Source organism: Nicotiana sylvestris, chromosome 3, assembly GCF_000393655.2.
Source record: "Nicotiana sylvestris chromosome 3, ASM39365v2, whole genome shotgun sequence".
Classification (NCBI taxonomy): domain Eukaryota; kingdom Viridiplantae; phylum Streptophyta; class Magnoliopsida; order Solanales; family Solanaceae; genus Nicotiana; species Nicotiana sylvestris.
Window position 1 is genome coordinate 147,561,957 of NC_091059.1, and position 13,805 is coordinate 147,575,761.

The following is a 13,805-nucleotide window of genomic DNA, read 5'->3' on the forward strand; positions in this document are numbered from 1 at the left end:
CCACCATAATATAAAAACCAAATATTTATCTAACCCTAAACCTAAACACCCCTAACCAAACGGCGCCCCCCCCCCCCCAACTCCCACGCCTTCTGCCCGTCCAAAACTCGCCGGAAAACTCACTGATTACGGCGAGTTAACTCATGGTCCCCCTTTCCCTTCTCTCTTTTTTCCACGTGGCCTGACAAATAACTGATTTTGGTTCGAATTCATGTTTTGTTTTGCTCTCTCACACGTGAATCTCTTTCAACGGTAGATGATGGACGAAGGGTAGGATATGATTAATGAAAATTGATCATACCCCTCCATTTGCCCAAATTTTTACCAAAAAGAATGAGATTTTCAGAATTTTGGTGGGATATTCGGAATTTTTGAAGGGTTTTTGCGATTTCTTGCCAAGGAAGGAGAGAAGCTTCGGGAGAGAGCATTGCAAACTATAAGGTCAAATAGTTAAATCAAAACTCCTTCCATCATTAAAAAATTAATAGAGGTGCTGATAGTTTGTTCTGACTTCGTAAAACAATAGCAGTCAAGAAAATTCCTCCATAAATTTGGTAACTATTAAGAGATCTCAAAAAATAAAAGAAAGAAAAGAAGATTGCAAAGAGGAAAAAAAAGAAGATTTGAGCAAGAATTGTACCAGTAAATTGAAATCATAACACATAGAAAATGAATAGAGCAAAATAATTTTTGAAAGAGTGATGCTTCTAGACTTGGTGTTGAGATAAAAAACCTAGAATGAGCACGATTAAAATATATGACTGAGCAAAATGATAATTGAGATGTAAAATATCAGTTTTACCCCTGATCGACCATCTTCACTCTTCTATATAAAAAAACTAAATAATAATGTTGCGTAACTTGTCTAAAGCAGGAAGCAAACAATAAATTAAAAAGTAAAAAGAAGGAAAGATAATGTAAAAAACAGTGGCGTGTGTTAATGTATAATTGAATCAATGGAACAAGTAATTAAACAAGGATTTGGATGGTATTAATTGTGTCTGGTTAGAATTAAGTTGCACAAGAATATTCCAATGGTATATTACCAACTGTTGGCTTATCTGCCTCATTATTTCATTTTCCAAAAAGAAAATGGGAATCAAAAGGGTATAATTCAGACGCCAACCTAAGCATCTTTATTTATACTCTTTCATTCATTTTCTGTTACCCCCTTCTCTTAGTTGCTATACTTTCTCTACTAAAAAAACCATGTGTTGATGCATATCTCTCCTCTGCTAATTAAAGTTTTCATCTTCGGTAAAGCAAGAAAGGCAAGTCTCTACTTTTCCATTTACGTGCAACTCGACTATTTTATTAGTACCTATTGAGTTAATTACTTCTTTCTCTATATTTTTTTCTAGTTGTTTATCCCATTTCAAAAATTAAGTTCCAATTCTTTCCTAGTTTATGTTGTGGTTGTTTGTTCCTATTCTACTCTGATTCTTCTACTTGTGAGATTGTTATATATTTACTGCATATTGTTAATGGAAAGGCAAAATAGAAGTGGAGGTTTTGAAGGGATTGAGAGCCATACTTAGAGAATAGAGAGAAATAAAGATAAGTTAAAGTGATTGCTTTTTGTTTTACCATTAATTACTGCAGTTGATGTTGTTATTTGGCTGAAAAACTCCACTTATGGGAGAAAACATGTTGTCTCGCACAGTATATGAGTAATGAGTTCATGTTAACGTTTCATTTTGGTGTTGAGGTAGTCGGTTTAAGGAATCAATAATTGGTTAATTAATTGCCTATAATACATGTTATGGGGTTTTCTCAGCTTTAAATTAAAGGGTCCATGCAAATTTTCTGTCAACCTTTGAAGCCTTGACTATATAAGATGTAGTTTTCTGATCTACCAATATATAAACTTATAAGCTTATATATAAGCGTGTGTGTGGCTTAACGTACAATAATAATAATGATCATTCTCTTTCTACTTAGCAGCTGGATTAATGAATAAAAAGTGGGATTTATTACTCGATGGCAAGGACTAAAGCCTGCAGTAGGATGTTTCCCGGGAGTGATCAAAGAGAAGAGAGAACAGTTTGAAGCAGGGGCGGCCCAAGGGTCAAGCCACTAAAGTAAAGGCTTTAGGCCCTCAAATTTTTAAGGTCCCAAATTTTTCTTTTTGTTTTCTACTCGTATTTGTATTGAGCCCCCGACTAGTCTAGATTCGTATCGCATAAGGCCTAATAAAAGAGAGAACACATTTTAACAGGATTTATTTCAACCACATGACTCGAACCCAATATAAGGTAAGCTGGATCATATACATCTCACAACAATATTTAGAGGTAGGGTCTAAATATATTGGGTATGTTAAAATTAAAAAGAAATACTTTATAAAAAGTAAATATAACTTTTAATTTAGTATTGATGTAACCGTTTAAGCAAAAATTGGAGAAAGAGAACCACTCCCCCTAAACTGTCGTCGCGAATATAAAACTTTTCATTATTTAAATTTGACGATTGACATCATTAGTGAGGTACCTATATTATTATTCTTCTTTTACATTTCTCACTAAAAACGTGCAATTCAATAGTCCAAATCTTATTTTTTATCTTTCTCATCAGAAAACGGGTACTACATTCTTATATTCTCTTCTTGATTTCTACAAAAAAGTTTAAGTTCTCTATAAGTTATATAAGAGTACCGTTGAATAAAACTATATTGCGCATTCTTTTTTTCCCTTTTTTCCCCCTCAGGTTTCAAGCATTTCAACAAGTATATTAGAACATCAAAAATTATGTTGATATCAAGTTATAAACTTCTTGAATCTAGTTCAATTATCTAAGATCAATAATATTTTAGGAGAGATTAAATTACTTATAAAAAAACTATTAACAACTTTACATCTTAAAAAAATAGAAAAATAAGACTTCCATTAAAAATATATATGAATTTTTTTTCCTTTGACAGGCCCAGATTAAAAATTGGCTTTAGGCCACCAATCTTCTTGGGCCGCTCCTGGTTTGAAGCATTTCAGGTTAGCTTATTTCCTTGTTTTCTTGTTTATTTTACCTTGGTCCTTGTTCCTTTTCTTAAAGATTCTTGTTTGGTAGTTTAAATTTATTGATTTTGCCGGATGAATTACGTGGACATGCTAGTTTTTGGTGGTTAAGTTTGCTGAGACATGGAACAAGAACCCTCTCTGATTAGCTGTAACTAGAAAATGAAAATGACATCCTTTACTCGTTTTTACCCTCTTTGTAACACACAAATATATATATATATATATATATATATATATATATATATATATATATATATATATTGGAATCTGAGGAGGGTAGTTTGTACGTAGACCTTACCCCCACCTTGAAGGTAGAGAAGAGGCTATTTCAGATAGATTTTACCCTCTTTGTAATAATAAAAGTTGAAACAATCTGGTCAGAAAGTATGTTGCTGTTTAAAAATTGTGTGATATTGCATACTGATTGCTGAGAATCATTGCCTCGTTGAAGATTTTGAGACTTGGGTCTTGGATCTTCACTAACTTTTTGCTTGAAGTCTGCAGTTTCTTGGGTGATTCATTGAAAAAGGATAATTATCATTAATAAAAGGAATCATGATTTGCAGTTGTCAATACAACAAAATTCAGAAAATGCTCTATGCCCTAACCAACTACAAAATTAAAGGTGGCAAGGGCTGTATTCCTTTTGCTGATCCTTTTGTCAGCAGTGTAGTTTCGCTTCTTTATCCTTCCTCCTGTGATGTGATTCTAGTATGTGAGACACTGTACAGTTAATTCGTCGTCATCTTGAAACACAGATTAAGATTAATTAATCCCATCCTTTTGGTTTCACCGGTTAAGTCACCAGTGGACAGAGTTTGCCACCATGGCTTCATGTGAGGGCTGCGCTTACTCTTACTGGTTTTAGACGACTTACACCTCTTCGCATAAACTCAAATGCCAACATAAACAAGCCAAAAAAGAACACCAAGAAGATCTGGAGCCTTGCTACAATGTCGACCATGACAGACACATTGCTTCCCTCGGGAGAACTTTTTCTTGTAAGTGGGGTTATACTCCATCCTGATACAGACAATCAACTATTAGAGGGATGCAACTTAACCAATAAGCTTAAAACAAATAATGGGACTTGTGATTCATGGAAGTATGTTGTGTCATTCACGCTCGTTACCATATTACATTGTTGTTACCATTGTTTGCTACTTGGTTGTTTTATCCTATCTCCATTGTTCTTTGAGCCGAGCATCTATCGGAAACAACCTCTCTATCTTTATAAGATCGGGGTAACGTCTCTCCCCAGGCCTCATTTATGGGATTGCATTGGGTGGTTGTTGTTGTTGTTGTTGTTGTTGTTGTTAGTGATTCATGGAAGTTTATACATTCTACAAAGACATTTTCCCTCTATCTCCCCCTATTCCAAATAGTCTAGTTTCATTATGCAGCCTTTTTCTTGGAAGAGTAGGTAAAAAAAACAGATATAAGTACTTACCGGTGCTTTTCTTGGGCAAATTTGTCCAGTCATACGGGCTAATCTTACTTGAAGATGCCTTGATCAACTCAAGAAGTGCGTCATTGACCTAAAATTTTTAATAATCGACATATACTTCCATTAACAATCAGCATACATATGACTACAGCCACAAAAATGCCAATAGATTGGACATATCTAAAATTTTGTATGCTGATTGACTCATAAATATAAAAGTGCAATATAATGTTTTCATTTGATCATGATATCCATGTGAATGTTTGATTCTCCTATTTATTTTGTCTTTTTCAAGAACCGACAAGTTGTCTGCTGTCAAAACATTCATTGATGTTCTGCATGACACTACAAGGCCCTAGCTCTGAAAACAAAAATGAAAAGAGAAAGACCTGCTAGATCTAAACAGTCTGCATTGTATAAAATACCCTCTCACTTGCTAAAAAACCAAACTCAATAAAAATACTCAGGTACCTGAACACTTATAATAATTGTCAGATTATAATGTCCAGTGTGCTTGAAAAGATTCTAGAATGCGTTGACCCATTTTCAACCCGTTTAAAAACGGGTAGGTCGAGTAAGGTTTTGCTACGGGCGGGTTGGGTGGGTTAAAGAAATTTGGGTGAAGTTTGGTATTTATGTGGTGTTCACAGATATATTGCACAGTCAAATCATTTAAAGCCACAGAGAGTACAAAAACTTTGAGAATCTCATAAGTTATTATGTATTTCAAAATGTCCCATAGTGACTCCACCAAAAGGTTGATTTTGGCCTATTAGTGACTCCGCCAAGTGCCAAGTAATTGATTTTCTACATCTGCCAAATGATCCTCAGAATCACTAAAAAGCTGCAGATCAATAGTTCTAATAAGAGTAACCCAGCCCGACGGCTTTTTGGAGCAAATTCACATAATCTTATATAGAATCAGATGCTTTCTTGGCCTACATCTTAGCACATAACTTTAACATGATGTGCAGAGCACCTATGGTTCTGTATTAAAGTAATAAATACATAAAAATAATACCTCTTCTGTCCTTTCATGACTAACAAGATGTCCTCCAGGAAGCTCTACCATTCTAGCATACGGATATAATTTCTTTGCAAGACTCTTCGCATGGCATAATTGAGCAATGACGTCGTCCCTACGCAGAAGAAATACTGATTTATATCTAGATAATATTTCAGAAAAAAAAAATACTGATTTACATCTAAATAATATCTCTAGCTGTTTGAGATTGTATCTGTTGCAGATAATGCCTTCGAATCAGATAAATATACCTGCCATGAATAACAGATATGAGGAAACCAGCAGAGCAGATAGATTCAAGATCAGCCCGCGATATCTTATGAGTCCAGCAAGCATTTATCTGCCCATCAAATCCACAATTTGACTGCATCCCCGATGCTGATATGCCTTTGACGTATTCCTACCACACCCAAAAAAGACCCTAGTAAGCACCTTATTATTGTTTCTTGTAGATTACTTTACAAGATAAAAGACGCCCGAAGAAACATCTAGAACATAGTGTGTTTACGTCACTCACTTGATACAATATTGCTCTTCGGGTTTTAGTTCCCACATATTCCTCGAGGTATTCCTGTAAAGTGAAAAACACATACGTTATTTACAAATCATTCCCTGGCCATGAGAAATGACACCTCATTACATTTTTATATCTAGTCATAATCAACGAATTCAATCAGCAATTTTATAAAAAATAATGCACATGAAACCATTGTGTTTACACATGGCATGTTCATGCAACTTTTGAGAAGGAAATGAAGTCTCTTATTTGTCAGCAGTATTAATTAAATGAATAATTAATCAACCTTTGAGTAATGGGTGTCTAAATCAACAGCAGCCCTCTGCTCAGGAGTTTTTGCCTTCAAAAAGCGGACAGCAATAGATAGAGTTTGACGATCGAGCTGCAGCAAAAAAGACCATATGAGCACGAGAACAAACACAAAAATGAGCACGAGAACAAACACAAAAATCTTTCTTTGATTCAAGTATATAATGAGCAACAGACCGAGGAAGCATTGTGTTTTAAGGTACAACAACAATTTCGCTCGCATCTATTGGATGCAACTAGCAGACTCATTAATTTTACAGGATCTTATTCAACACAGTAATTTATTTTAACTACGCAAACAAGTTGACTATTTCTTTAGTTTTCAGATCAACTGCTTGACTCTTCTATGATGCCATCCAGAAAGTTGGTGGGACTAGGAACTATAGTGGATGGCCGTACCACCTACCAAAGGTGGCAGGTTGACATACAGCATTTCACTGGATTAAGGGGTTGAGTATCTCCTGGGCCCTTCGAGAGCATGAAGTAGAATAGGATTACCTAATCTACAAATATATGCTATATTTCTGATATTTATATATCTCCTACGCAAATATGAGCATGCAAGCTCCGCCTTTCCTCGCACGTGGGATTGCTACTGCAGTACTATAGTTTAAGTGTTTGCATCTTGATAATATCTCATTCTAATTAATTCAATTGCAGGGGGGGGGGGGGATATCAAGTGAATATGTGCTACTGATTGTGACCATAAAAACCAGCATAGCATTTCCTCCTTTCTCAGACACATTAGCATCTCTCTCTCTCCCACACGCACGTGCACACACGAACATACACGATTGGACAAGATAAGAATATTCCGCAGAAAGTGAAATCTGTGTTTTTTCCTGTTGAATCATACAAAATGCCAATGTTCCACTATGCCACATGCTCTTTTCTCATGATAGTGGTGTCTGGGGAAGCTTCGGCGTATTTCGACTATTCCACTGGGTACCTGCTGCCTCCCACAAGCACAGATACCAGGTAACTCTGCCCACCAAGCCTTGGGCAGATGAAGAAATCACGTAGTGTTTTTTGTCTCCGTTGGGATTGAACCTGAGACCGCATGATTCTCCTCTGACTTCATTAACCACTAAGCCACACCTTTAGATGCCCTCTATGCCACATGTTGATGGATACAATCTTTAAGATTTATGTACCACACCTTATTCTTATCATTATGTATAATTTTTGGATAAGTATGTACAGGAGCCACCTTTTAAGCACCAAAATAACTGGGTATCGTGACATAAGCATCATCTAGCAGTAAATCATGAGACTATTGGTGACGACATCATGCACTTACAGCTAGTTTGTAACTGTTAGGAGCAAATGTTATCTAAGAAGTTCGGGTCTGTGCCTTACAATTCATGCTAGTAAAGATCAGCTCTTGGTTAAGAACTTATTCACTCTGCACAAAAGTTGCAAATTTTGAATGTTGCATCTGAGGGTTCAAGTCTACATGATGATTTGCCTAGTGCAAAACGGACTTCAGGAAAGTGCAGGTGTTATAGGATTTCCATTTTCAATTTGATCATGTTTCTTATTTCAGGGATAAACAAGTATTATTCCGAGAAAAAGAATCAAACAAGGATAAAATTGCATTAGGAGCTCCAAGTTCTTGTTTAAGCAGGCTTAGAGCATCACTGCACCAGAAGTCCAACCAGAAAGTATCTTTTTGAGTACACACAAGTAACATAGAAATGTATTCCCCCAGAAAGAGAAAATTCTTTCTGTGGTTTGTTCAAGACCCACATACCAGTGTTATTAAAAGCCAGCACTTGGCCGCCCTAAACCAATTAAGCCGTGTGAAGCGAGAGGTTATTGCTTCCTGGGTTAAGTCATGCGTTTCAAAGAAGTTTTGCGCGCCAAACATTGACGCGCCAGGTGAGCCTAATGAGAAGTAGCAGGCTTTTGGATCTCTTAGAGAGCTGGATTTATACTGACATTATTGTATATTTGGATGCTGAAATGTTATTTAGTAGCAATTCAATTATTATAGTAATAAATTCATACCATATGTTTATATTTTTAATTTTTTCTTAAATTGTGCGTTTCATTTTAAAAAAGTGTGTGCTTCAATTCTCGCTTTTTGCTTCAAATGGACCTGCCACATTCTATTCCTGGAATTATCTTGACGACCACCATAGGCAAGGTTAGCACTTCTCTACTTTATCGTCACTACGCTGCTGTGATTGAAATGAAAGTGATCGAGAAATGAATTAAGAGAGAAAATGGATATACTCTGTCATCTCTGATCAGAACAACATAAGGGTTCTTCACTCAGATAGAGGGGAATCAATGATGTCAACTGTAGCAACCAAGGAAAAAGAATGTTTTGTTTTGATGAAGCGATGTGTCCCTGACTAGTTTGCACTGCGCAAATTCCACCTTGCTACTTTAAAAGATGACCATCGATGCCATGTATAGTGGAAAAATTTGAAAATGCAAGAATGGCCTCAATTCTTCTCAATTAACAGAATGCATCTATTCTTTTATTTTCAGTAAGCTGATTTTTATAATGTCTTACATGGAAGGAGCTGGCGATGCTAAAGAAGACCAAAAAGGATGTTCTTTATTTCTATATTCAGGTATATCCATACCATTTAACTCTTGAACAATATGCTTAATGACAGATAGTTGAAGAGAAGATCTTACCCTGGGTATACATTCATAGCCTCCCCCTGTTACATTCAGTAAAGCCAAAGATAAAACTCTCTTAGGCACCAATGCAGCCAATTTGCAAGCTATCATCGCTCCTGAATGATTGAGAAAAAAGTACAAGCAAGCATAAAAGTTAGCACATTGATCACATAAGCATATTAAAGAAATTGCATCTTTTTCCATATACTGCACACTTAAGATCGAAAGTATCTATCTCAAAATCAAATTCAATTAAAGATGTCCCAAGTCAATAATAGAGATTGACAGTCAATAATGCCAACCAAAGAGGATAGAGTCAGAAACTTACCCATGGAATGCCCAAAGACGTGTGCTTTTTCCCACCCCAAGTGATCCATTATAGCAATTGCGTCTTTTGCCATAATCCTCGTGCTGCACCAAACATTAATTTAACGTGTTAACTATTTAACTTTAGTTTTCAGCAAAGAAATAGAAAAGTAGTTGAAGGTCTTCTCATATCTAATTGGAACCCCACAAGAACTTAACTCATTCTTGGACTGCTCCTATTAGCTGCAAATATTCGATAATAATAAAAAAGTTGCCATTTTTCCTATTTTATTGGTAAAAATAGCTGAATAAAGGTAATTAAAAATTGTGGTTAATTGGGGACTTACGTGTACTCTGATTTTTTAGTGGGGACGGAGCTTAAGCCCATTCCACGATTGTCAAAAGCACAGACCTCTATACCGGAGCCTTCGCCGGAGCTCCGATCAGCGGCCGCCGGCGATTCATCATCATTCGGAATAATCGTCCCTGTGAGTGCCTTGATCTGTGGGACCCACGAACTGTGTGTCCCAGCCAATCCTTTTATCATTCAAAAAGAAAAGAAATTTCAGAAACAAAGCGAATTATGAAAAACATCAAAAAACAAAGAGGAAAACGAAGAATACCAATAATTAAGAGAACTTTGACCGGGCCTTGACCATAAGTTCTATAAAAAATCTTGGTTCCATTGTTGCCAGTTGCATCCACACCGTTCTGGTATTTGCTGATTTCACAGAAAGGCATTTTTGGCCAATTCAACAATTTTCAGCTTTCCAAAAAAAAATCAAGTCTTTATAATTTATAGAGCCTTTACAGAAAAAACGAAGGGAGAAATAATAAAATATGAGAAGAAAGTTATGTTGGAATTATTATGAATGAGAAATCCAGAATGAAGAATTAGGAAATGGGAACAAGATTTTGTTTTTGTATAATGTGGCTTTTTCCTTTAAATAAACTTCCATTGACAATCCTTAGGCTACTCATTTTTGGGTTTTTACTTTTTTTTTTTTTTTTGTTTCATTTTTGCTTATAATTATTTGGAGGTTAAGTGGGGCCGAGTGAATACGTGGCAGATAAGAAGCGGTGGATCAAAAAGCAGCATGGACGGTCGGCTTTGAGTAGCTCGGCTTGCGTTAGAAAAAGTCAAAAGTCAAAGAAATCGCTTTGGCGAAGCATAGTATGAAATTCTGGAAGAAATGGTCTTGATTTTGAGGCAGAGTAACCCAATAACATTAAGCAAAATTAAATAAATAATACGAAAAATAATTCTTCTGCGCCTAATATTTATATCAAACAAATAAGCATATCGTATATGTTAGCACATAAGTTTATATCATTTAATTACGATTAATAAGTGTATATTTTCATCTTATTTGTCACTTAAGTCATAATAAGTTAATTTGCTTTAACGAAAACACAAAATGTAAATAAATATTTTATAGACTTTCTAGATGGTTAGTGATTTTATCTTTTTTCTTTTCTTCTCCTTTTCCTTTTTCTTTTTGTGGCATTTTTGAAGGAGTAGTTGAGCTGTACTTATATTTTGGTGACCTTCATTTCCTTTTAATCTTTGACAATCTTTTTCTTTTTAATTAAATACTTGAGAATGCACGTTGCAATTCTTAACAGCCCCTTCTTTAACAATTGAATTTTTCACCCTTTTTTCCTCGCGTTCAAGTTGCAGCACAAATTTAACGTTTTTCACATTTTTTGAAGGATAAAGGAATTTCTTAGATATTTAAGTTTAAAGGACATATTTTTTCCAACACAACAGATAAGTTAGTGGCTGAGAGGAAATTTGATGTTTATAGAGCTGATTCAGCACACACACGATTGCATCTAGACAAAATAAGAACCTTTATCCACTCAGTTTCCTCTTCCATTTATAAGCCAAAAAAGAAGAAGCTGCCTTAGTAATAACAAAAGGCATGAAGTTACCAATTTCAACACATACACATTGAATAAAACAACTTATGGGACTAGAAAATGAATATATACGTAGGATGACTTCACAAACTTTCAAAGATATTCCTTTCCGTGCCAAGTAAATTTTGACTTTTCACGCCTCTTAAGAAATAATAAATGAAGTACATAATTTACCACGATATCCATATTAATTGATGCATATTTTATTGGACTAGTTCTTTGTACGTGCATTGCACGTGTACCTCGCGCTCATCAATAAATTAATATTATTACATTAACATAGTAATTGTATTCAATATATCCAAAATATACAAACACGATAAAAACATATAATAAAAAAAAAGAATTCTCATATTTATCATGATTGAAGAGAAATCTAGTGAGTGTTAACGGTCAAGATCACAAAAAAGAAAAGAAAATCTCTAACAACAATTCAAAAAATATAGGGAACTGTTATTTGTTGTAACAAATGCAAAATGAGAGGAAAAAAAATTAATGACAACTCAAATAAATTATCTTCTATTATTTCATCCTTATTGCTTCAAGTTTGAATTATTTTAATTAACTCTTAATACTATATCATCACCGATTATATTTTATTTTCCGATTGCTTTTACCATGAATGCTCTTTTTATTGAACCAGGTTTATGTATCCTAAGAGTTTTTTCACTTGAATTGTTTTTTAACGAATATGATGAATTTAGAAAGGAATTGGATAGAATTATTTTGTTAATTAGTTAATTCAAATTATTTGCTCTCAACATTAACGAAAATAATTTATTTTTATTGATTCAAATTCTTAATATTAGCTCACCCAAATTTTAAATATTTAACTATAATTATAATTTTACTTACTATAAATTCTGTATTAAGGGATAACAAATCGATGTGATAGTTTACTTTTCGATATTTGTGTTTGCAGAATTATTAGTGTTACCAAATACTTTTCTAGTCTCTCCCTCTTTCTTTTTATATTTTTAAATAGTATCTTAGTATTTTAATTTAATTATTAAGCATAATTTTTAAAGATATTATACAAAAAAATTACTAAATAGAAAAATATTGTTTGGAGAGAAAAGTAGTTCAAAGATAATATGAACTATTATAGTTCACATATAATAGCATGAAAGGAATTATAATTATGCTACATTATTCAAATAAAATAAATTTATGTAAGATAATTAAAATATTAATTGGCTTTCAAGTCCAAGATAAAGATTTAACAAAAATAATTAGGTGCAAGAAAGTGATATCTTTTAAAGTATTAACCTTTTATTTTACATGTATACTTGCACATTTTATTCATGATAAAGCTTTCTTGGTATTATTTCAAAATGTTGTTATATTTTTACAACTTATACGAAAACTAAACGTGGGAAAGTTATATTACTTATTTAAAATCCTAAGTAAAAATAGCACGGTGTAGCTAGTTTTTGGACTGGTCATTCAAAAATAGTCATCGTTTACGAAGTCAATGAAAAATAGCCACTATTTTGCTGCAACAGAGACCGATCCAGCATAATATACTGGAGTTCGGTGCACTTGTGTATGAACTCCAGCATATTATGCTGAACCGGTATACTTTGCTGACTCCAGTATAATATACTAGAGACTAGAGCACCGGTGCTCCAAACTCCAGTATATTATACTGGACAATTATACTTGTTGGAACTCCAATATATTATGTTGGAGTTCTAGTGTACTTATGCTAGAACTCCATCATATTATGCTGGAGCTCCAGCATACTTATTCTGGAACTCCAGTATAATATGCTGGAGTTCAAGCATACTTATGCTGGAACTCCAGTATAATATACTGGCGTATTTTCCGGGTTTTGAACAGTATTTTCGCTCAGATTTATCTTTACATGAAAAGTGGCTAAATTTTGATTACTTTTGAAACTGGGCTTTGAGCGACCAGTTGTAAATCTAACTATTTTTGAATTTCTCCCAAATCCTAAAGGTCTTTTAAATATTAGGCATAACGTTGCATGATCTATTAATTACTTTAATTTCATTAAAACACACGTTAGTTTACTCTTTTTTCTATAGAATCTATATCCACTAAAAGTAATATGAAAATAATTATAGTTACGTTATATATGGAGTTTAAACAAGGAAAAAATATATGTATGGTAAAATACTAATTATTAATATTAAAGTCCTAAAATTTAGGGCTACTTACTTATCACAAATAAGGAAAGGTTTAATAATAAAAAATTTAGCCAATTTTAGAGTTCTAAATATTAGGAAATTAATTAAATGACTATTTTATCCAATGTGAAATCTATTTTTAAAGGGTAAAAAAGGCAAACGATATTTCGCTAAGAGCCTTCGTGCTTTTAATATAGTATAAATATAGATATAGATTTGAGAAAATAATTTTAAATGGGTAATAAATATTGTGGGTATAACAGGAAAAAAATTGTCTTCTCTTGATATTCGTAAAGTGACAAGTAAAAATGAACATCTATTTTTAGACATGCCAAATAAAAGTGAACGGAGGGAGTACTATTTAAAGCTAGCCCAAATATAAAGGGCAACCTAGTGCAATAAGGTCATGCTACGTGCGGGGTCAAAGGACTAGATCACATTGGATCTTATTATCTTATGTAGGGAGTCTTACCTT

General features: G+C 34.0%; 1 protein-coding gene and 1 long non-coding RNA gene across 7 annotated transcripts; one reads left to right on the forward strand and one right to left on the reverse strand.

The window, feature by feature from the left end:
• Positions 1 to 1,094: 1,094 nt before the first annotated feature.
• Positions 1,095 to 8,340, forward strand: LOC104248406 (uncharacterized). Of its 6 annotated transcripts, none has more exons than XR_011406209.1 (6): positions 1,096 to 1,271; positions 1,945 to 2,111; positions 2,921 to 2,987; positions 5,709 to 5,909; positions 6,318 to 6,510; positions 7,858 to 8,340. It is a non-coding gene; the product is annotated as an uncharacterized lncRNA (long non-coding RNA). The 6 variants fall into 6 exon arrangements; XR_011406207.1 differs by lacking the exon at positions 7,858 to 8,340 and adding an exon at positions 6,631 to 6,968; XR_011406208.1 differs by lacking the exon at positions 7,858 to 8,340 and adding an exon at positions 6,638 to 6,968.
• On the reverse strand, positions 3,531 to 10,187 carry LOC104248408 (uncharacterized). Its single transcript, XM_009804658.2, has 10 exons — positions 9,878 to 10,187; positions 9,602 to 9,791; positions 9,277 to 9,359; positions 8,964 to 9,064; positions 6,289 to 6,384; positions 6,003 to 6,056; positions 5,737 to 5,885; positions 5,483 to 5,600; positions 4,465 to 4,552; positions 3,531 to 4,037 (listed from the first exon to the last, which is right to left on the reverse strand). The coding sequence occupies exons 1-10, from the start codon at positions 9,993 to 9,995 to the stop codon at positions 3,847 to 3,849; spliced, it is 1,188 nt and encodes a 395-aa protein (XP_009802960.1). The 5' UTR covers positions 9,996 to 10,187; the 3' UTR covers positions 3,531 to 3,846.
• Between the last annotated feature and the right edge of the window lie 3,618 nt (positions 10,188 to 13,805).

Bases quoted from the DNA above. Each gene is read 5' to 3' on its own strand.
- LOC104248408 (XM_009804658.2), bottom strand. From the start codon at position 9,995: ATGCCTTTCTGTGAAATCAGCAAATACCAGAACGGTGTGGATGCAACT. The intron at 6,385-8,963 runs GTAAGATCTTCT...TTTTTGCTGCAG, and splicing joins GCTATGAATGTATACCCAGG to CTCGATCGTCAAACTCTATC. The intron at 4,553-5,482 runs GTATTATTTTTA...TAAAAATTTTAG, and splicing joins GTCATGAAAGGACAGAAGAG to GTCAATGACGCACTTCTTGA.